The sequence below is a fragment of the Notamacropus eugenii genome, chromosome 2 (assembly GCF_028372415.1).
Source record: "Notamacropus eugenii isolate mMacEug1 chromosome 2, mMacEug1.pri_v2, whole genome shotgun sequence".
In the NCBI taxonomy this organism is placed as follows: domain Eukaryota; kingdom Metazoa; phylum Chordata; class Mammalia; order Diprotodontia; family Macropodidae; genus Notamacropus; species Notamacropus eugenii.
The window spans coordinates 458,834,856-458,857,386 of NC_092873.1; the positions used below are offsets into that span (position 1 = coordinate 458,834,856).

Sequence of the window (22,531 nt, forward strand, 5' to 3'; positions counted from 1 at the left end):
GGCAGGACCAGAGTTCATGACAGGGATGAAGGTGTTTGATGAAGGTGAGACGAAGATGAAGGTGAATCTTGAAGTTGTCAGACAGTGATATTTAAACCTATGGGAGCTGCTAAGATCACCAAGAGAGAGTGTAGTGATAAAGGAGAAGGCAGTCCAGAAATAAGTTTTCTGTTACACTCAGACATCTCTCCTCAGGTATCTCCCCATTCCCCACCTAGCTGCACTCATTTTGAACGTTTTCAAGTTCTCTTCCAGGCCCCTGCACTGGGTACTTCCCCTCTCCTATGCCTACTCTCTCCCTCCTTTCACTTTTCTTTGTGTGTTGTCTTCATCAACTGGATTATAAATTCCTTGAGGATATGAGCTTTCTTTTTTGTTTTGGAATCTTAAACACTTAGCAAAGTGCCTGGCACACAGTAGGGGCTGAATAAATGTTTATTGATTGAATTTTGACTTTCATGAATAGGGGATAAGGGGCAGATGTTGAGCTAACTGAGGGGACTGAGAAGAAACAGACGACTAGGAGCATGACCAGTATCCCCTGCAATTAGGACAGTGCCTGGCACATATCAAGGGTGTAAGACATGCTTGTTGGTTGATAAAATGATTAGTAGGACAACACAGAGCGTGTCATAAAAACCCAGAAAAGTACAACAGGAAAATGCTAAATTTTCTTCAGAAGTATCTAGTTTACTTTCTGTCATTATAAGCACAAAACATCATTAAAGTTGTGTCTATATGACATCAAAACAATCAGCAAAAAATAATCACTTATCCAACACACACTTGTTTAGAGCCCAAACTGTGCTAGTTGCTATGGTAACTGACATCATGTTGCTTTCCAAAAGGCTTCACTGCCTAAATTCATGAGTTTTGTCTTTAACTGACATCAGTCAAATCAGTTATGACATACGGGCAGAATAAATATGAGAAGTAAAATATTCAATATCAGGAAAGGCTTCAGCAACTTAAGCCTAGTTTGGGAGACAGATTTCATTCATTCATAGGATACAGGCTTGGAAGAAGCCATTATTTAGCCTAATTTCATTTTACAGATGAGAAAACTGAGGCACACAACAGGTAAGCACCTCGCACATCTCCATTAACCTAAGAAAAGGCAAAGCCCAGTTTCAAACCTCTCAGTCTCCTACATCCAGACCCAGCATTTTCCCAGTACACAATGCTGCCTCCAAATTTCAATTTGGAGATAAATCAATCTCTAATCAATCAAAAAACACACGAGTCATCTGCACCCTACAAAACACCACGACTTAAAACCCAGGACAATTATTTCTTGGTGTTTACAGGTCTCTCATTTAACCCAAATGGAAATCAAAAAAGATTCTGAAAGCAAGTTTTATTTATGTGGAGTTATTTCACATTGTTTAGCAGTTATCTACCTTTGGTCCACTAAATAATGATGGTAAGGTTGTCACCAAATTCATTACTGTTTTCAAAATAGCTGTACTTTCAAACCCTCAGGAGGATAGACTTTTACTGAGCCAGAAGCACAATGCAAACTGGTCAGAGGCTAAATGTCAACAAGTCATGTGCCATTCATCTGATGCTCATTCATCTCCTGTGCAAGGCAAAGGTTCCAATTTTGTTACTGAACAACTCCTTTGGCAGAGCCTCAGGGTGAAATAGTTTGAATCTGTTAGCTCATGGATCTCCAGCAGCTGTTCAAGCAAAACAAAAGAAAACAAAAACCCCACTCTTTCAAGTCAACCAAAAAACCTGAGTTCATCACTCCGCTCAGCTTCTAACTATCCCACAGGGCTCTGGTTTGGCTGTTAAGTGTTCCCACTTTTCCTCAATAGGAATTTGGTTCTTTGCTGTTCTTTTCTGGGGAGAGGGGAAGTAGTGGTGGGGTGGAAGGGTGGGGCACCTTACAGATTAATGCATAAGCTCTTTGATGACTATAAAACACTATGTGCAATGTTCCACGACCAACATTTAGCAATCATTTTTTAAACTTATAGTACATTCCTAAAGTCCACAGAGACTAGAAGCGCTCTTAAAATGATGGAAGTCAGAGCTATGCAAGAGGAAATAGCTCCCAAAACAGAAATAACAAAGCTCTTAAAAGATTATTCATTTTAATAATATAGTTAATACCACTGCAATATCCTTTTCCAGCTCCTACGATATATGGACTTGAATCATATAACTTTAGAGTTGAAAGAGACCTTGGAGACCATCTATTCACAATATCCTTGATCTTAGAATGTTAGAGCTGGAAGGAAACTTTGGGGACTACCACACAGTGTGTGGTACAGTGAAAAGAGTGTTGGATCTGGAGTCAAAAAAACTGGGTTCAAATCCTGACTCTCCTGCTTGTGACCAGTATGACTTGCGGGCAAGTCACCTAAACTTCAACAGGTCTGTTGCCTCATATGTAAAATAAGGGGGTTAGATGAAATACCCAAACTACCTGATCTTACAGATGAAGAAACCAGGACCCAGAGAAGTCCAATGACTTGGCTGATATGTGTGAGGTTAAATTGTAGCAGAGTTGGATTGAAACCTAATTCTCCTAAGCCGCATTCTTAGGAGATGCTAACATCCTTGACCGAAGCTTATTGAACATGTGATAGGGAAGTAACTACCTTATCAAGTCCCTGTGGACCCCTTCTCCCACTGCTGATCTCTTCCTGGAACCTCCATTTTGAGGAAGGACCCAGACCAGTCATGCTTCACTCTCTGGACTTCCCAGTCCACTTTGTTCTTCAGCTCCCTGTCTCCCCAATAGACTGTAAGCTCCTTTGAGGACAGGGTTGGCTTTCTCTTTGCTTCTATTTGTACACTCAGTGTTTGCCACATTGTAAATGCTTAACAAATGCTTGTTGATTTGATTAGAGCAGGTCATTCCACTTCTGAGTTACTTTGTTAAAAAGTTCGACCTTATTTTGGGTCTAAGCTTTAAAATCTGGAAGGACACAAAGTAAATTAATATCTGTTCAAATATCTAAAGACAGCTCAAATTTTTTCTCTCCAGGGTACACAAAAATGGCAGTATGGACCTACCATGTCCTTCAACTATCCCAAAGCGGTGACTGACCCTGTCATTCACACCCTTCTAGTGCAGACTATCATGTAAGCAGTGCTACACATCTGCCAAAGATTTTCTTTTCCAGGAAATACAACCTCAGTTCCATTAACTGCTATTCAGGTGACACGGATTCCAGACTTGTCACCATCACACTTGCCTTCCCCTGAAAGGGTTCAAGTTTGTCAGCGTTTCTGCTAAAATGTGGATAAAAATACTCCAGATGAACTCCATTCAGTTTAGAGTCTTATATCTCCCTTGTTCTGGAAACTACATTTCCATTAATATAGCCCTAGATTGTGCTAAAGCTTATTTTTTAATATTCAGGTAAGATTCAAAATTAAGCTTCTAGACAACCAATTAATTTTTTTTCTTTTAAAAATTTTTGAGGTTCTTTTCTTTTCTACATTAGGACTTCTTACATTTTTTCACTTGTGACCCCTTCAGCACTTTCTAAACTATGGGTCACAACCCAATATGGGTTGCTTCCCAGCCCTTTCTTCCACGGTTGTATACTGCTTCTCAGATACCCCAATTATGAGAAATAGCACAGACCTATATGACCCATAGGGGTGGTAACACACAGTTTAAGAAGTGCTATCTATGTCACTGCTGCTTTTCTTACGGCTTTCCCCTTGCCCCTCCCCACCATCCTCAGAACCCTCCCTTGGAACAAGCATAGCCAAACAAAACAAATCAGCATATTATATTGGCCATTTCAAACAATGTATGCCTCATTCCACAGCTGCAGTTCACCAAGAGGTAATGTTTCACTGTTAGTTCTCTGTCTGAATGCTATGCTTTTCCCAACATAAATTATTAAGATTCTTCCCTATACTACCCTTCAGCTGTTAATCTTATAAGCCCGCTTCACATTTATATAGGTGGCTCTGTGGTGAAATAGAGCACTGGACCTAGAATCTGGAACATCAGAAGTTCCAAAGTTGGCTGTGTGATCCTGGGCAAGTCAGTTTACTTCAGTTTCATCTGTAAAATGGGAATATTAATAGCATCTCCCTCCCAGGGTTGTTGTGAGGATCAAATGAGATGTTTGTAAAGCACTTTGCAAACTTTGAAGTCATATCTAAGTGCAGTCTGTTATTCTCATTCTAAATTTTATTGCAGTAGCATAAGTCCCTATTTCCAGTTTATTGGGATGTTTTTGAATTCTAATTTCTTCTTCATCCATTTGGGTAGCTTTCCTTTCCAGCATTCCAGCAAACAAATATTTCAAAGGTATTTGAAAATCATTTGGAGTCAGAACACCTCAGTTTTAATTCTGCTTCAGATACTGGCTAACTGTGAAATTCTTACTTAGGATTTCCTCATCTGTAAAGCAGGGACAGTGATAGCACCTACTTCACATGACTTTTGTGAGGATCAGCTGTAATAATGTAAACCTTCTAGTGCTATATAAATGCTAGCTATCTTTACTGGTCAGAGGTCATGTCATTTTGGTCTTTGTATCACCAGTACCTAGTGTAGTGTTTAGCACAAAGAAGACATGTAATAAATGTTAAATGGTATCTCTTCAAATATTGTTAATTAAGCTGAAAACTTCCTAAATAATCAAATTGCTAACGTTTGATTCTTGTGGTAAACCCTAGATCAAAATACTGAATGTCAGGGTATGGAGGAGAATTTGTGCCTAGCTATGGCCACTTTTATGGCCACTTTGGGCTACACCACCAATGCTTCTGGTCTCTTTATGGAGGAGTCCTATATCTATAGTAGCATCTGAAAGCAATGTTATCTATTTTCCTAATACCTGAGAGAATTCTCATGGAACTACTTAGGGTAATGGGCCATCCATCCTTAAGCCAGGTTATTGAAGGTAGAGGAATTCCTGATGCTTCACAAGTCAGTGTAACAGGATTCTTCTCCACCACACTTATGTTTTCAGGTACCTCCTGGTCTCCTACAATGCTTGGAGGGACTGTAACACAAAAGCAAATAAATCAATAGAAAACAAATACCTAATGGAATTTTTTTTCTCGTCACAATAAAAGATTCCACTAACTTTTTTTCTCTTGGTATACAAAAATGGCAGTGTAGACCCACCTCCCCTCCCCCAATGTGGCAACTGACTCTAACTCACTCATATATTTTGGTCCAGATTCTCATGTAACTAGTGCAACACATCTTCTAGACTAATGACTGTGGTTAATGGTCCAATCCGTGACCATAGAATAAGGTTAAAACTCTTAAGATTAGATTCATTAGAACCAAGGAAGGTAAATGGGCCAGATAATTTTTAAAGCTATCTTTACATGAATTGGAATAACACTGCTAACTTTTAACACTGCTAACTTTTTCTCCTTTGGCTTTTCTTAAAGAGATGCTTTGTAGGTGTCTTTGGAATTTAATGCCTATTATGTCTTAAAGGTTCACCCTTTGGCCCCTAATACTGAATAGGAAAGCAAACCTTTGGACATTTCTTTCCTGACTTCATTATACTAATGTTATAGTTCTTAAAGTCAATACTATTCCCATGACATTTAAGCACACACTGCACATGGGGCATATTTGTGTATACACATTTGTTTCTATTTCAATGAATATTTTTTTATTTACTCCCTAGCATACAACCTCCTTTAGCTACTTTAAAGAAAATCTGTTTACAGTTAAAGTTAAAAAGGGCAAAAGAATCATAAAGGTGGGAGACATTAAGTTTATTTTAGCTTAGGTAAGTATGTTAATCCTTTTTAGATCCTTCTCTTTGGGAAGTTAGTTCCAAATAGTTTGAGGCAATTATAAAAAATAATTTTACTATTTCATTTTTTCTGTTTAATTTCCTTAAAAAATGACATTTTTCTTGATCTTAGTAAAAAAAAATGTAAAAAAAGGAAACAAAAAAAAGAAAAAGAAAGAAAAGCCAGAAAGAAAAGGCTAGGATAGAAAGTAAACAAGCGCATCTAGCATACATGAAGAATTGCAGGACTATATTGAGTGATCTTTCAGAGGGTGGGAAGCAAGATATATTTAACCTTCAAAAAAACAGTATAATTAAAATTGTCTATTTAACTTATTTTTGTCCTTTTTGCTCACCATGAACACTCAAGTCAAATTTTTTATCAGTCATTCCTGCTACATTTACTGCCACACACACATAACGACCAGTGTCTGATACATGGATGTTTTTCAGTTGAAGGAGGTGCCCCTCATTCAGAATTTCCACTCCTCTTCCAGTGACCAAGGGGCGGCCATCTTTCATCCAGGTCACCAATGGCTTAGGAACACCTTGTGCTGCACATTCCAAGGTGACGCTCTTCTCTCGGGTCACAGTGACTTCTGCAGGGTGATTACTGTTGCTTGATATGGTTGGACGAGCTAGAGAAGCAGGGAGACGAAGATGCTGTAAAATTCTTTAGGCTTCAAGAATTACACAGGTATTTTCAGATAAGCAAGAAGAGAATGAATGAGGTCAACATTGTAAAAGGAGATGGAGAAAGAAAGTCCTAGGAATGTAGCAAATAGTACAGTGGTGATAGTATGTGTGTTCATCCTTCATGGCTGAAGAAGACCGTGCCATCAGAGAAATGATGACATGACTTGCACTTGACTTAGTTTTGAGTGAGGGAGGGTTATGCAGGTCACCAGCCTCACTTCTCCTCCAGAGCCATCTGAATTTGGTGACCAGATATTCATCAGGATGACTGGAGATGACCCAGGATGAAGCAATTGGGGTTAAGTGACTTGCCCAAGGTGACACAGCTAGTGAGTGTCAAGTGTCTGAGGTGAGATTTGAAGTCAGGTCCTCCTGACTCCTGTACTGGTGCTCTATCCACTGCACCACCTAGCTGCCTACACAGTGGTGATAAGCTGAGAGAGAAAGCCATAAGCCATAAAAGATACAACACTTTTGACAAAACGTAAGAAAAGATGGTGTTGAAGAAATCATTTTTAGAGGACTTTACAAAATGAGCCTCTTTCTAAATTCATTTTAAAATTTTCCTACCAGTTTTTTCCCCTAGTAATGGTCTGTCTTAGACAAACCCCAATTTGAAGCATACACCCTTTGCACTAACTTACATACAGAAAATACAATGAAGCTTCTTGATCTAAATACATAAGAGTTTGAGAACTAAAAATGACCTTAACAGATCTTATCTAATCCCTTCTTTTGGAAAATAGGGAAACTGAGGCCCCAAGGTATGGAGTGACTTTCCCAAGTTCTAGTAAAAGATCTTCTTTAAAAAAAAACAACTTCAAAACTTATTAATACTATAAGCTTCTTATATGTACCATGAAATTAGATACAATGTTGTTTAAGCATGGCAAGATTCCTATAGGCAGGATTCTAAAGCATTTTTAGCATCTTCTTCCAGGAAAAATTTGTAAAATCAGAAGGTAGATTTTAAACAAAATTTTAAGATATCTGATAGTATTTAATATACTTCAATATTTTCAAACATCTTTGGGTCAGGGCTTCTCAGCCTTTTCTGTGTTATGGGAACTTTTGGCCATCTGGGGAAGTCAGAACAAGATTTTTAAAAATAGAAAATAAAGTAAATGGGATTACAAAGGAAACCGATCATATTAAAATAGCTATAAAATATTTTTTAAAAATTTCTCTAGGTTAGGAGAAAGTCTTATTTTGGGCATCAATTTTTCTACCCAAGAAAAATGTTTCATTTTCTGAAACAGAAGTATATCTTTTTTTATTATGCCAACATCCTCTCAGTGATAATAAGGAGTATTGTATAGCTATAAAATATGGAATATACAACCTCTGGAGAATCAAAACTGTAAAGAACCCAAAAAACAATGGAAAGAAAGTTGATGGGAGCAATTGAGTGGGACATTTGCAGTGATGACTTAGTGCATTCAAGAAGTGGCTTAAAATATACAGCTTGAAAAAGAGATGAGTCAGTCATTGATGGAGGGCATGAAATAAGTCTTCCTCATTCTTAAAAAAATCCTCATTTGATTTCACCAATCAGATCAGCTGTCATCTATCAATCCTCCCTTTCTCAGTTAAACTCCAAAGGTATCCACACTAAGTACCTACATTTCTCCTTCATTAACTCATCAAATTTTCTAAAAATCTGGCTTCTGACCTCATCATTCAATTGAAGCTGCTCTTTCCAAAGTAACCAATAATCGAATGGCTTAAATCTAAGTCTAGATCTACGTCTAATGATTTTTTTTTCCAGTCTCATCCTTCTTAACTTCTCTGCGCTGACTACACATTGCATAACTGCAAAACTTTTCATTATCTTAGATTTTTATCTATATGACACCAAATGTTTGGATGTTTCCAGATATTTAGGGATTATACAAACAGATTATTTGATAGCTGATTTAATTTGTCACTTTTCTGCCAAATAGAATGTGAATATTGTGGTAGAGCTTTGGAGTTTCGACTGAGTCTTAACAGTAGCATAAAGAAAAAGATAGTGATAAAGAAAAAGGAAAATAAGTAAAAGATTGGTTGACTTACTGTAAACTTGCAAATTATATTTTTTCTCTGCATTCCCAGCAACATTTGATGCAATACATGTGTATAATCCTGCATCAGACCTTTCAGCAATTGAAATCTGTAGCTGTCTGCCTCCCGATAACATCCTGACTCTCCCTGTGGAATCAGTCAGCATTGGAGACCCTGAAAAGAATGTCTGGTTTCAGAATTTGTACAAATTACTTTGCTGGGTGTCATACAGTAGCATTTTTGTTCAAATAATCAAGAGGCGTTGTGTCTGTCAAAAAAGATGAGTATTTAATAAAAGTCATCTTAGATTCATGTGGTGTAACTTCCTCTGTCAAATGCATGGGATATACTCAGATCTATTCCCCAGGGGAGAATATCATGTTATCTGTAAATCTTCTTTTTTAAAAATTCAACTTTGAAAGTAATAGAAAACAAAAAATGAAATTCAACCTGATAAAGGTTAAAGAGAGAAAAAAACAAGGGGTAAAAGAATTAGCCAGATGTGGGGGTGCACATCTGTAGGCTCTGCTGCTGAAGAAGCTGAAACTTGATTGTGGGAGTTCTAAGGCACAGTAGGGTTAAAACCAATTAGGTGTTTGCATGGTAAGTCCCTAGATGAGGGCCACCAGGCTACTTAAGGAGGCATGAACGTCTCAGATTAGAAGAAGAGGTTAAAATTTTCTTTTTGATCAGTATTGTGAATTTGGGCTGTAAATGGTAAGATAGAGAGATTCAGTTTCTAAGAGAAAAAAAAGAAAAAAAAAGAAAAGAACCAGTTGATATCTAGTCTAAAACTAAATCCTAAAGACAAAACTCTAATCAGGTACTATCAAATGATGTCCAGAATCCTAATAAAAATTGTCATTTAAAAGTACATTTTACACCAGATAGTCACAAATAAATTTTAAATAACAAAAATAAGTGTTAAAAACAGCAAATTTTCTTTGAATCTCCTTTTAAAACTATAAGAAGTCTTAAGAATTCATCTAGTCTAACCATCTCACCTGGCAGAGAACAATGAAGCTGAGAGGCTGACAGGCTTCTCCAATTCTTATAATTCTAAATGGGATGTTGCCAGTACACCAGAAGGCCTCTACTATGTTTTTGGCATAGACGCTTTATTAAATTGGACATTTTACTATGTGCCTAATTTTATAATCTCACACTGATGAAGGAAACTATTATACTGCTCTCTTCTGATAATCAGTCTGTTACAAAGATTTCCAAGTTCAAAAGATTGCTTTTAATTGGGTAATATGAAAATTTTACAACAATATAATTGAATGTTTAAGGCTATTTCATGTTATATAAATGCAAAATCTAGATATGGACAAAAAGCCACTAACATGAAACGCTGCGTTGACATAAAACTAAGAGAATTAAAAAAAAAAAACAACAAACGTTTTCAAAGGGCAGGAAGAGACTTTCCTTACCTTTCTTTTTCCAAATGAGACTTGGTGGTGGAATGCCACTGGACTCACATATCAAACTGATGAGGCTGCCTTCAATGACTGTCAGTTGAGTAAGTTCATCTGAACCATGAATATTAGGTGGTACTGAAAAATGGAAGGAAAAGGTTCAATAATAATCATATCGTTTTTTGCATTTTACATATTTTTGCCTTAAGCATTTTCAAGCTTTTGTGGCGGAGGAGATGAAGCTCAGAGGTCAGTTTTATGATTTATAAATACATGTTGGCATTTGAACTTGACCTAAGAACCGATTCAAGGTCCCCCACTTGAATAGATTAGAATCCAGCTCTGAGGACTGCCAGATATAGTGAAGACATATCATGGATACTTAAGGTCCTTTCATTCCCCTCATTTTCTCAAGGAAGAAGAGAGTTGGCGTCTAAAAGATGTATTTAATCAATTTACTGAAGTAAGTATGACATAATAGAAAGAATACCGAGTCTGGAGGCAGATGCGGATTCTAACACTGGTCATCGACAGAAATCGTAATTTCTCTCTCATATCAATAGTCAATTATTAAAATTGGGTAGAAGAAGCTTCCCTCCCCCGCCCCCAACCTCCTCCCTGTTGTATTTCTTTGTCTGAAGTCCAGTCTCTAGGACAGAGCTGATAGAAGATAGGATTAAAATTCTCTTCATTCTGTGTATTGCTACTCCACCTAACTAATCAGACTTCTGATCTAAATGAATTCCTGCCCATTGTGTTCCACTCAGGCTAATTTGTCAGACCTGGATCCTCTTTCTAGGCTGCCCAAGGCTGTAGATAGTCTGGGTATAGAGGCAATCCCTTTGGCCAAGAATGATATGATGTTACTCTCCCAGGCCCTCATTACAATAGGTTCACCTATCACTAATTAGTAACCAATTAGAGTTGATTGCTACCCTCTGGAATACTCACTTTTCCAAGAGCACATAAGCTGTGGGCCTGCTGCCAGGATTATCTTTGGTCTGAGAGGGACAGCCAAATGACATTCCTTTTATTAATAAAATGATTAATTACTCAGACATTATGCCTCTCAAACTTTTTAAATGTCACACTATTGTTAGCTGATATTTATAAAACATTTTAAGGCTTGCAAAGCACTATATGTATGTGTATGCATACAGAAACATAAAGATATGTATCTAAAACAGTGTTCCATAACTTGTCACATACTACTGTAAGATATAATTATATACCATATATCATGTGTATGCATAACACATACGCTTATTATAATATAAACACATATAGCACTTGGTAAACCTTAAAGCTCTAAATATACAATGCTAGCTATTTTACATATATGTAGATTATTCTATTTGATCCTCATAATAATCCAGTGAGGTTGGTACAATTGCCATTTTAGAAATGATGAAAAAGGACTCAGCTTAAAATCACTTGCTCAAAGCCCCACAGCTAAGAAGTTTCTGAGGCAGGATTCGAAGCCAGGTTTTCATGACTAGCCTAGGATTCTATGCATTCTGCTGTACTAGGTACCTAGTGCATCACACTAGTCATGCTACCTTGGACATGTCACCTTGAAATAACTTCTGCCTAAGAAGCTTCAGTTTCCTCATCTGTAAAACGAGGATGGAATATATGTATTAGATACTTTGCAAGATAAAAAAAAAAAAAAAGCTCTTTGTAAAGAATAAGGGATAAGAATAGGGTCTGAGAGAGTTCCCTAAAGCACTGTCTTCCCCAGGCTCACACCAGAAATTAATGTCAGATGTGAAACTGGAACCCAAATGTTCCAGGTTTCAAGGCCAGTTCTCAATTCAATAAATACATCATGCTGCCTCTCTTATAAATAATAAGGCCTACAAAATATGAGTTGTTATAAATTAAAGCTCTTATCTCAAGTATTCAGGACTAAGATTAATATGGCATATATGGGAAGGAATGGAAATCATGAAGATGACTTGAGCAGAGTATTTCTGCCAAGTAGAGGAGGTAGGTAAGATGGTAACCTATAAGGGATGTGGTTTCAGGAGTGCTCTCAAATGCTAATCCTTACCTATCACATTCCCTGAAATCTTAATTTATTATTTTGACTAAGGCGTGTTGAAAGCTATTCAGATGTGACTGTTATGTAGACCATTATCCCATTAATTATCCATTTATGCTTTATTATGAATGTCTATCAAATGGGAATCAATCTCAACTAGGAATGACTTAGCTCTTCTCAGCAATTCAATGATCCAAGAAAATCCCAAAGGGTTCATGATGGAAAATGCTATCCACATCTAGAGAAAGGACTGATGAGAATCTGAATTCAGATAGAAGCATACTATTTTTCACTTTTTTGAATGTTTTTTTCCTTTTGTTCTGTTTCTTCATTCACAACATGACTAATATAGAAATATGTTTTACATGATTGCACATATACAACCTATATCAAATTATTTATCATGTTAGGAAGGTGAATGGGGAGGGAAGAAGGGAGGGAGGAGTAAAGGAGAAAAATTTGGAACTTAAATTTTTAAAAAAATGAATGTTAAAAATTGTCTTTACATGTAATTGGTAAAAACAAAATACTATTAAAAAAATCAGAATCAATCACCCAGCAGGACTCTGAGAAAATGAAGTAAATTTTGAGTTCAGGGAGATAAGTCAGAAAGCAATATGATGAGAAAAGCATCGTGGAATCATAGTTTAAGGCTGGAATAGAACTTAAAAAGTATCAAGGCCTAAAGAAAGGGGTAAACTTGGGGTTTAAATTCAAGTCTTCTATTTCCAAGTCTAGCACTTCTTCAAATGTAGGTGAAAAGAAATGAAATTAAGTGACAGTAGTGGAAGTCAATGAATGAATGGGCTAGGTACCTGGACAAACTCCTGAACAGTACAATGCAGCCTATACATGACCTTTCTTGCCAGCATTAATATTTCCTTTAGTAACCTTCAGAAGTCTTTATGCTCGCTGAGCTCTTAAAACCAGGGTATTTTCTGTTCCTATACTCTTCTAACATTAGCTAAGTGTTTTGAAGGAATAATAGCGTTTTAGTTGATGAGATCATTTACCCTAGTTCTTCTTAACGACATTTACCAGATGCTTCCCTGAGGGTAAGAAGATTTCTAAGTAAAGTATTCTATCAACATTTTGGGGTGAAGAAGAGGGAGAAAGAGTATTGCTATTTGGCGATTTTACAGATTTCTTTTTGGACTCCTCTGAGCCCTGTATATTGGTGGTAATGTTTGTATAATGGAAAGACAGACTTTCTTAGGGTCAGATGACTTGAGTTTATGGCTTAACATGGCAATTGGTTGCACAGGAGATAGAGCCCTGGGCGTGGAGTTAGGAAGATGTGAGTTCAAATCCAGCTTTAGGCACTTATTAGCTGTGTATCCATGGGAAAGTCACTTAACCTCTGTTTGCCTCAGTTTTTTCAACTATGAAACAGTAATAATAACCGCAATGACCTTGCAGGGTTGTGGTGAGGATCAGATAATATTTGTAAGGCACTTAGCCTAGAGAACAAGCACCATGCAGATGCTTCTTCCTATCCCATCTTTTCCCCCTCCTAACTCTGAAGGTAGGTGATTTTAAAGAAGTTGTTTATATTCTCTGAGCCCATTTTCCTATCTGTAAAACAGGCGTAACAACACCTTGAACTACAGACCCTCATAAATTTGATGTGAGGACTTAGAGAGCCTTTAAAGCACTATAGGAACTTAAGATGTTGTTGCCAGCAGAGTGCCCCAGGGATCTGTGTTTGGTCCTGTGCTCTCTAACATTTTTATCAATGATGGGGATCAAGTCATACATGGGATGCTCATTATGTTTGCAGCTGATCAAAATGCAGGGGAATTTGCTAACAAACTATATAACAGAGACAGGATTTTAAAAAACTTGACAGGTTAGAATGTTGGGTTGAATCTAGTAAGATGAAATTCAATCAGAATTAATGTCACAAATTATGTTTGTATTTAAAAAATCAGCCTCAGAAGTATAGAATAAAGGAGGCATGCTTAGACTGAAAAGATTTGGGAGCTTTAGTGGACGAAAACCACAAGAGCAACCAGCAGGGTGGTGCTTGGGCAAAAAGTTGCTGTTATTTTGTGCTACATTAAGACAGGCACAGCTTCCAGGAATAAGGAGATAATGGTCCCCCTGTCTGCTTTCCTGGTGAGGTCACAGCTGAAGTGCTGTGTTCAGTTCTGGGCACCAGAACTAATAAAGACATGAATAAGTTGGAGTGCATTCAGAGAAGAGCAGGCAGGATAGTAAAGGGCCTTGAGATCATGTCATATGAGAATTAGTTAAAAACAATGTAAAAACCATAACAAACTGAAAACCTCATGAACTGAGACTAACAGTGTAGAAATAACTATGATGCATTAGTGACATGTAGGATTAATGAACATTTGTAGAGAAATATATCTTTATTATGTTCAATTACATATAATGGACCCTACTAAACTAAGTTAGCAAAGATTTGGCCAATAAAGGTCTTCAGAGGTCTACTCCCTGGTGTCGAGGATAAATTCCTAAAGGTTACCAGAAATGAGAGTAATAATGTGATAAATATTCTCCATTAGTAGTTTTGAGGCAATGGAAGAGTCTATCTTATTATTGAGGCAAAGTAAGAAAAACAACCTAAATGACTGTTTCCTTTGTAAATTCTTAGTATCCCAGGATATTCTGAATTATCACAGTCACTGAGCAGGTAGGTAGTAGCACAGTGGACCTAGAGTCAGGAAGACATGAGTTCAATTCAGACACTTACTAGCTATGTGGCCCTGAGCCAGTCATTCTGTTTGCCTCAGTTTCCTCATCTGTAAAATGAACTAGAGAAGGAAATGGCAAATCATGCCAACATCTTTGCCAAGAAAATCTCAAATGGTGTCACAAAGAGTTGAACCCAACTGTCATTGGGGAGTAAGAGAGACATACATAGTAAAGATGTAGCTAGTTTTACTAGCACAATTACAACTTTAATGAAAGTGACTGATCCCTTATGACATAATCTACTGTTTCAGAAAGGTCTCATTGATGTGGGTACAATGAAAATCTCATTATTCAAGTCTGAGCATCCTATGCTAATATGGTCCATATAGACCTGTAAGTCTTCCATAGAAGGGACTACTCAAGATGTTGGGGGACATTCCTCCGTATCTCTTGAAATTGTATGGATATTTATGGAGAACATGGGTTGCCCATTTCTTATCAACCATTCTTTCTATGTGACCAGTTCTTCTTTTTCAAGAATATAACTTTCTGATTACATCTTTTATTTTTCTTTCTCTTACATAATTACTTGCTTGTAATATATTGTAGCCTGATTACACTACCATGTACTCTCTACTGCCATGTGGGTGTTCCTGAACTTCCCTTTTTTTAGGACACTGAAGTAGTATTCCATGACTCTCAGATATACAATGTTAGATGTTACTTTGTACTCAATAAACCTGGTGATTCCACATTAATTCAAGGATCAAATATAAACTCCTGTCTGACATTTAAAATTGTTTGCTAACTGGCCCGCTCCTCCCTTTCTCTCTAAGGATAGAATATAATGTCAGATGGAAGCACTGAGTTGGATTTACAGCTCAAAAATGTGTTCAGTCCCTGTTCTGGTCTCAAAGTGTCAACAGGGAATATAATTCTGAAGTGGAAAGCCATAAATTGCTTTTACAGAAAACTTATATTTTTCCAGTTGACTTGTCAAGATGAAGAAATATGAAGCTAAGTGAGATAAAAATAGCTTTCCTCTTGAATGAAAAATTATATTAGAATGTTCTTTACATTAATGTGAAAGCTATAAGCAAACTTAATCAGGCTTATGAGCATTGTTTCCTTTATTTTACCTTTGGAATACACTTTGAAGTATATTAGAATATAATCAAATATGACATATTGTAGAATTTAGTTTGTGGACATTTAAAAAGAAAAAATTACACAATTTGCATACTCCTGGAGTAAGGGCTGAAATATTGGTTCTTTGTGGCAGATGAGAAAGAGCCAAATTGGCAACGTCTCAAATCCTGGAAGAAGCCATGTAGCTCATGGAGATGAACGCTCATCCCTCTCTCACTCACCATGAGGAAACGTAACTGTGATGTAATCTGAACAACCAAGTTCATTAATGCTTGTATTTAGAATAAATTTCCTGATATTTAGACTATGGAGCATTAAATACTGCCCTGATATTTTCTTCCCTGCTATTTCAGTAATTTCTTAACCAAAAGTGAATTTTTAAAAGTATACAAAGACAAAATAAAGGAAAGGAAATGTATTTTTTTGTTGACTTCTATGTTCTTGCATAAAATTAATCTCTGTTATAAAGGGTTTATCTTAAAGAAATTTTGTCCATTTTTTGAAGTGAAAATACATTGATCTAAAGACATGGCATTGACAAGGACTATTAGCCATTGCAATGAAAACAGGCTATTCTGTGACAATATTTTGAGCTTTAAGGACACTGTCTGATAAATAATGATGCTTCTATACTTGCTAAGGTTATGATTATGTTCATATCACTCAAACTCTCTGAACCTGCCAGGTTCAAGGATGACCTTACACCTGAAGTCCTTGCTCCTGAGGAGGTAGATCTCTGGAATTCTGAACTGCTGTAAGCTAAGCCAACTCTGGGTGTCCACTCTAGATGTGGCATTAATATGGTTGCCTGAGGAAGGGTGAAACAGCCTAGGTCAGAAATGGAGTGGGGCTCCTGTGTCAGTCAGGACACTGGCTCACGAATAGCCCTTATACGTCTGACCTGAGTGGGAAACCGAGAGATTCAGTTTTTAAACAACAACCAAAAAACCAAAACAAAACTCTGAACTTCCGTTTTTTCTCTCTAAAAGAGAAGGGAACCTGTTGCACTTGTTTAATCAAGTTGTTGTGAGTCAAATATAATAATGTATTAAAGGGGTTTGCAAACTTCCAAGTGCTTTAGAGATGCTAGCTGTTTTTATCACTAATTATTATTAGGTACTTATCATCATCAGTTTTGATTGGGCAAAGATAGAAACACTCCTGAGACAAGTCATTATTCAGCTATTATTCTTTTATATTTAAAGCTCCGTGGACTATTATATAAGTAGATAAAATAGAATGCAATTTCTAATTGAAAAAAAGATTCAGGCTATAAGCTTATCTCTTATAAAAACCCTTACAGCATCCTTGGTTTCTCTGAAGTCACAGACAGAACTACAGAAACTAGACAGACAGACAGACACACACACACACACACATATACTGTTCTCATGGGATTTAAATTTCAAATATAATATTATGAGTATTTGGCATGACAAGATCTATTAAAACATTGTTCTTAGATTTTTATGGACCAATGTTATGAAAAGGTAATTATGGGCAACAATCTGAACTAGAATGATGGTCTACAATGACCTGATATACTTTTAGCACACTTAGTCATTACCTTAAAGCAATGATTATGTATTCATATTTGTAGGTGCAGAGAAGTGGAACTGGGCAACCTTTATCATGTGGAAATTCACAGAAAAGAATAAACTAATAAATAACCAGACCTGTCTTCTGTTTTTCTTGGACCAGAATAGATCACCCTTACCCCAAACGTTGACATTGTAATTCTTCTCCGTTTTCCCAGCAATATTTGTTGCTTCACAAGTGTAGCGGCCAGTGTCTTGAACTTGTGCTCCTTCAATCTGGAAAGAAAATCATGATCTAAATGATATAATTTAAAGTTGAAAAGGTTTGGGATTTCATATCTAAACTGACAGTTTTTTTCATATTGATCTGGTTTGTTATATACTCCCAAAATATCAAATATCTCTTTTTCTTAAAGTACATGTTAAAGCATATATATATGTAATATATAGTCATGGATCCCAATACTGCCATAAGATCCAAAAAGTTTTTCTAAATTACACTTAGTTATTTCATATAACTAATATGTACTATTTCCAATAAAATTCAAGAAACTAATGGTGAATGGGAAAGAAAGGGAGGTGAGATTGTACTTTGAAAGGTCACAAATCAAATTTAGAGGAGGAGAATTTAGAAGAACTTGAGGATAAACTAAAGAAACCTATGTCAATCTAAATGAGGGCTAAATCTGGAAGAAGACTCGCTTTAAAAGAAGAAAAATAATTTTAAAGTGGTTGGATATAAAGGGAGGAATCAAGGAAAAGATGATAGTTAAGAAGTCAAGGTAAATTAGAAGAGGTAAGTAAAACTAATTAGTGAAACAAAAGACCAGTGGGAAAAAAGGAAAGGATTTAGGATGTGGATGTAAATTTGCTGAGACAAAGAAATAGAAATAAGAGAGAGCTGTCAAGTTTTTAAGAGGCAACGTTGGCTCTAAAGATCTTAAGGATTAATTAGAAGCTGGGACATAAATATACAAGATTAGTTGAAAATATACTTGATTAAGTATCTTAATGAATACTCATGTGAAGAAAGCCAAAAATCAGAACAAGGAAACAATGGAAAGCATTTAGGTGAAGATCAATTGAGGGAGAAATAAAAATAACTTTGTAATTGAGCTATATGACAGACTACCTGGACAGAAGAAAGGAATTGGAGAAACAGATCAAAATCCTGCCATGATATAAAAGTGATGGGGGACTTCACTTATCCAGGCATCTATTAGAGTAATATCCAAAAGCAGAAGAGCCAATAAATTTCTGAATTTTCTGACCAACAATTTCATTCTTCATAGGATAGAGAAACCAGCCAAAGTCTCAATAATAATCAACCAAACAGCATTTATAAAGTTCATAATATATGTTAGGTACTTTGAAAGGTATGAGAGAGAGAAAAAAACAAAAATGAAAACAGTTCCTGTAATCAAAAAGATTACATTCAAAGAGACAACATGTACTCCCATTATGTACATACAAATACATAGGAAATAAATAAAAGGGGAAGCACATTAAAAGCTGGGAAAAATAGGAAAGTCTATTTATAGAAAATGGTATTTGAGTTGCAATTTGAAAAATACTAGGAGTTCTGTGAGGCAAGAGGATGTTCCAGGCATAGGAGTCAGCATGTATAGAAACTGGAAATGGAAATTGTATGTGAGGAACAGTCAAAAATGAGTTTGGCTGGACCAAAGAATGTGCAAAGTTAGTCATGTATCATATCTCTGGAAAAGTAGATTGGGGTTAGGCTTCAAAGGGAATGAAATGCCAAGTCAATGAATTGATATTTGATCACTGAGGTATAAGGGAGTCACTAGAGTTATTGGGCATGGAAATGAAATGGTTAGACTTGTGCTTTAGGAATATCACTGTGGCAGCTATGTGGAGCATGGATTGGAGAAGGGAGAGAGAGGCACTTAGAAGGCTTTTCATATATTTCAGGTGAGTGGGGCTGAGGTTACCACTAGGGTGGCAACCATGTCACAGAGAGGAGAGGGATGGAAAAGATACTGTGGAGGTAGAACCACTAATACTCTGTAAACTGATTTGATCTATGCAGTGAGGAGGAGTGAGAAGTAGAAAAATTATTTTGAGGTTTTTTGAACAGGGTATCTAAAATAATGATGGAGCCTTCAACAGAAATGGAAGAGTTTAAGGCAAGAGTGGGTTTTGGGGGAAAAGATAATATGTTCTGCTTTGGATATATTGAATTTGAAATGTCCAGTTTGAAATGTACAGTAGTAGTAGGTGACATGGTACTGAAGTTCAGGAGAAAGACTATTTATAGAGATCTGGGAGATATCCTCATAATTTACTGAAATCAGAAATGGAATGGAAAGCCCTAAGAATCAGAGTTTTTAGACCTATAAATTGTTGTTACTCTGAGTGGGAAATCTTTATCTAGCAATCAACAAGTTGACATAAAATGAGAGGAACTGAGTCGTACTCATATTGACATTATCTCCATGGCAGAGGATGAGGTCACTAAGAGTGAAATATGGTGGAAAGAGGGTCCAGAAAAGAGCCTTGGAGTACACCAAAGAAATGACCGCTGGTGTGGAAATAATGGGAACTTTGAAAAAAAATTACCTCTCCCTCCAAGAGTTTGGAATAGAAAAGGGAAAGGAAAACCAGGCATAATTGACAAATGTAGCCTAGACTTTGGGAGCTGATTTCAAAGCATTCAGAAGAAACACAAACATAACCCTATGGACTAGAATTCTATAGGAAAGAAAGGCCAAGTGGGTGAGGAAACTTTCAAGAATGAAATCCTGGAATCACAAAGGGAAAAAAATCTTATAAGGAGTAAAAATATGAGGGATTTGAAAAGAGTGCTGTACATTTATAGGGAACTCAACAACAATTTTAGATTTATTTTTTTTTAAAGATTGAGTCTTCCTATTTCACTCAGGCTAGAAATACAGGGAGTACTCACTAGCCTAATGCCATGACTAATGGACATGGAGGCTTTGAGCTCCTCTCTTTCTAACCTGTACTGTTTTGCCCTTCTTTAGGCAATGCCATGCTCCTCTGTTCCTGGAGGATAAACACATATATTAATGCTGAACTTGAATGTACACACGTGATTGGGATTGCCCACTACAGCTTATAACCTCTGATCTCAAAGAGATCTACCAATCTCAGCTTTCCTGGTAGCTGGAATTACTGGCATGCGCCACACATCTGAAGGAATTTAGATTTAAAAAAAATCAAGGGAAAAGTAAAAGGGGATGACTAGAAAAGTGTGCAGAAGTTTTGTCACAATAGTTTGGGGAGTGATAAAGCTCTGAATAGGATGAGATTCAAGAAGAAAGCAAAAGAAAATGTAAAAGACCTTCCTCTTTACTCGCTACAACAGACATTGGTACTTAAGTTGAAACTATTTTCTTTTTAGCTTTAAGCTTTACTGAAAATCTTTTGTTTTTACATCACCTTCATTACTGCTACATCCAGAGACCAAAAATGGTTTCAAGAAATTAAAAAGAGAAAAACAAAGCAGTTCAGCAAAAAGCAGCCAGAGTCCAACCAGCGTCTCTCACGTCAGCAAAGAAGGGAGGAAGGGGATTTTCTCCTCTCTTTTTTTTCAGGGTCATTATAACTACAGTTCAGTTTGCAATTTTATTGTTGCTCTTTCCATTTGCATTTCTGTAGTTATCATATATTTTCCTGATTTTCTTGACTTTTATTATGAACTTTTAAATTATAAATTAATTATGAAATTAATTATTTAGATGAAATGACCAAATATCCCATTAAATTGTGTTTCTTAACTTCTCTCTAAATGTCTGACCTTTCTTTCCATTGAACCCTAGCTTCTTTTTTAAAACTCTTATTTATTTTTAATTTATGGACTAAAAGAAACACTTCTGTAACATGGTGTAAAAAAAAGATGATTGTACAAGAAACTGTAAATCTATTATGTACAGCTTCCTATTCTTTTTAAATATATAAAGTTAGCATGTAAATTTCTTTTTTCTCTTTTTTCCCTCATTCTCCTGCCCCGGAGATGACTACCATTAGACGTGTGTGTGTGTGTGTGTGTGTGTGTGTGTGTGTGTGTGTGTGTGTGTGTGTGTGTGTGTGTGTGTATGTAAAACTATTCTATACATACTTCTATTTATCAGTTCTTTCTCTGGATGCAGATAATGTCTTTCTTCATATGTCCTTTATAATAGTCAAAATGACTTATTTGCTCAAAGCTGTTCTTAAAACAATATTGCTGTTACTTTATACAATGTTCTCCTGGCTCTGTTCATTTTGGTCTTCATTATTCTATGCAAGTCTTTTCATGTTTTTTTAAGATCACTGAGCTCATCGCAATCATATACCACATCTTGTTCAGTTCATATACCTAACTTCTTTGGTTTGGTTTGGTTTTTGGTTTCCTTTAGAGTGATAATATAAATGTGGTTCAGTTCCTCTCATTGAATAACAACCTGTTGGTTGCTAGACAAAGATGATACAGGGTATTAACAGTTAAATTAATATTTATAGGTCTAAAAACATTGTGATTCTTAGTGTTCTCTGATCCATTTCTGATATTCCAACATCTTCACTTCAGATGTGAAAATGTATTGCACAGGATGGGCCATTTTCTAGTTTCCTTTGCTTTATGGGCTACCAGTCCTTGAACTGCATTTGGTTACCACAATCATACCTGATGACCTTACAGGTTGGTAGAATCTATCAGAATTTGCTTGTAATCTACTGGCATAGCTTTCAGCATGTTTACATCCACGTTTCAGTGAAGGAAGCAGTATACATACACACATACTATATATATGTATATATATATATATATATATATATATGTACACATATATACAATAGTTAAAATGTATTTTAAAATATAAAAATTCGTGCATACATATAGAGAAATAAAGAACCAGTGTATTTGTTGTGAGAATTTTAACTATAAAAATTATAATTTTATAATGTTACATATTATAAAGTATTTAATAAAATAAAATTTAATAAAAATAATTTTTAAAAATTATTTATTTCAATAGCTATAAGTTTATTTTCTAATTCTGAATGTTTTGAATTTGATGTCAAAAAACCTTTGTTGGCCTTTGTACTTTTATTTGAGAGCATATTTTCACAAATGACAAAGTAAAGCTATTTAATGAGGATTGTCAGCTCTTTGAAAGCAGAAATCAAGTCTTTGTTATTCTAAAGAATCTAAAATAATTTTGCACAGTATTTTCCAAAGTATGTGCTTAATGAATATTTGTTGTCTGACTGAAG

At 36.1% G+C, this 22,531-nt stretch overlaps 1 protein-coding gene across 3 annotated transcripts in view; it reads right to left on the reverse strand.

Annotated features, from left to right (window-relative positions):
- Positions 1 to 22,531, reverse strand: part of HMCN1 (hemicentin 1) — a 487,951-nt gene that overhangs the window by 146,232 nt on the left and 319,188 nt on the right. For all 3 annotated transcript variants that reach the window (XM_072648379.1, XM_072648380.1, XM_072648381.1), the window contains exons 42-46: positions 17,470 to 17,566; positions 9,914 to 10,036; positions 8,493 to 8,654; positions 6,098 to 6,379; positions 4,818 to 4,985 (exon numbers count right to left, since the gene is read on the reverse strand). In XM_072648379.1, the coding sequence (XP_072504480.1) occupies positions 4,818 to 4,985; positions 6,098 to 6,379; positions 8,493 to 8,654; positions 9,914 to 10,036; positions 17,470 to 17,566 (832 nt within the window). The remainder of the gene's footprint in view (positions 1 to 4,817; positions 4,986 to 6,097; positions 6,380 to 8,492; positions 8,655 to 9,913; positions 10,037 to 17,469; positions 17,567 to 22,531) is intronic.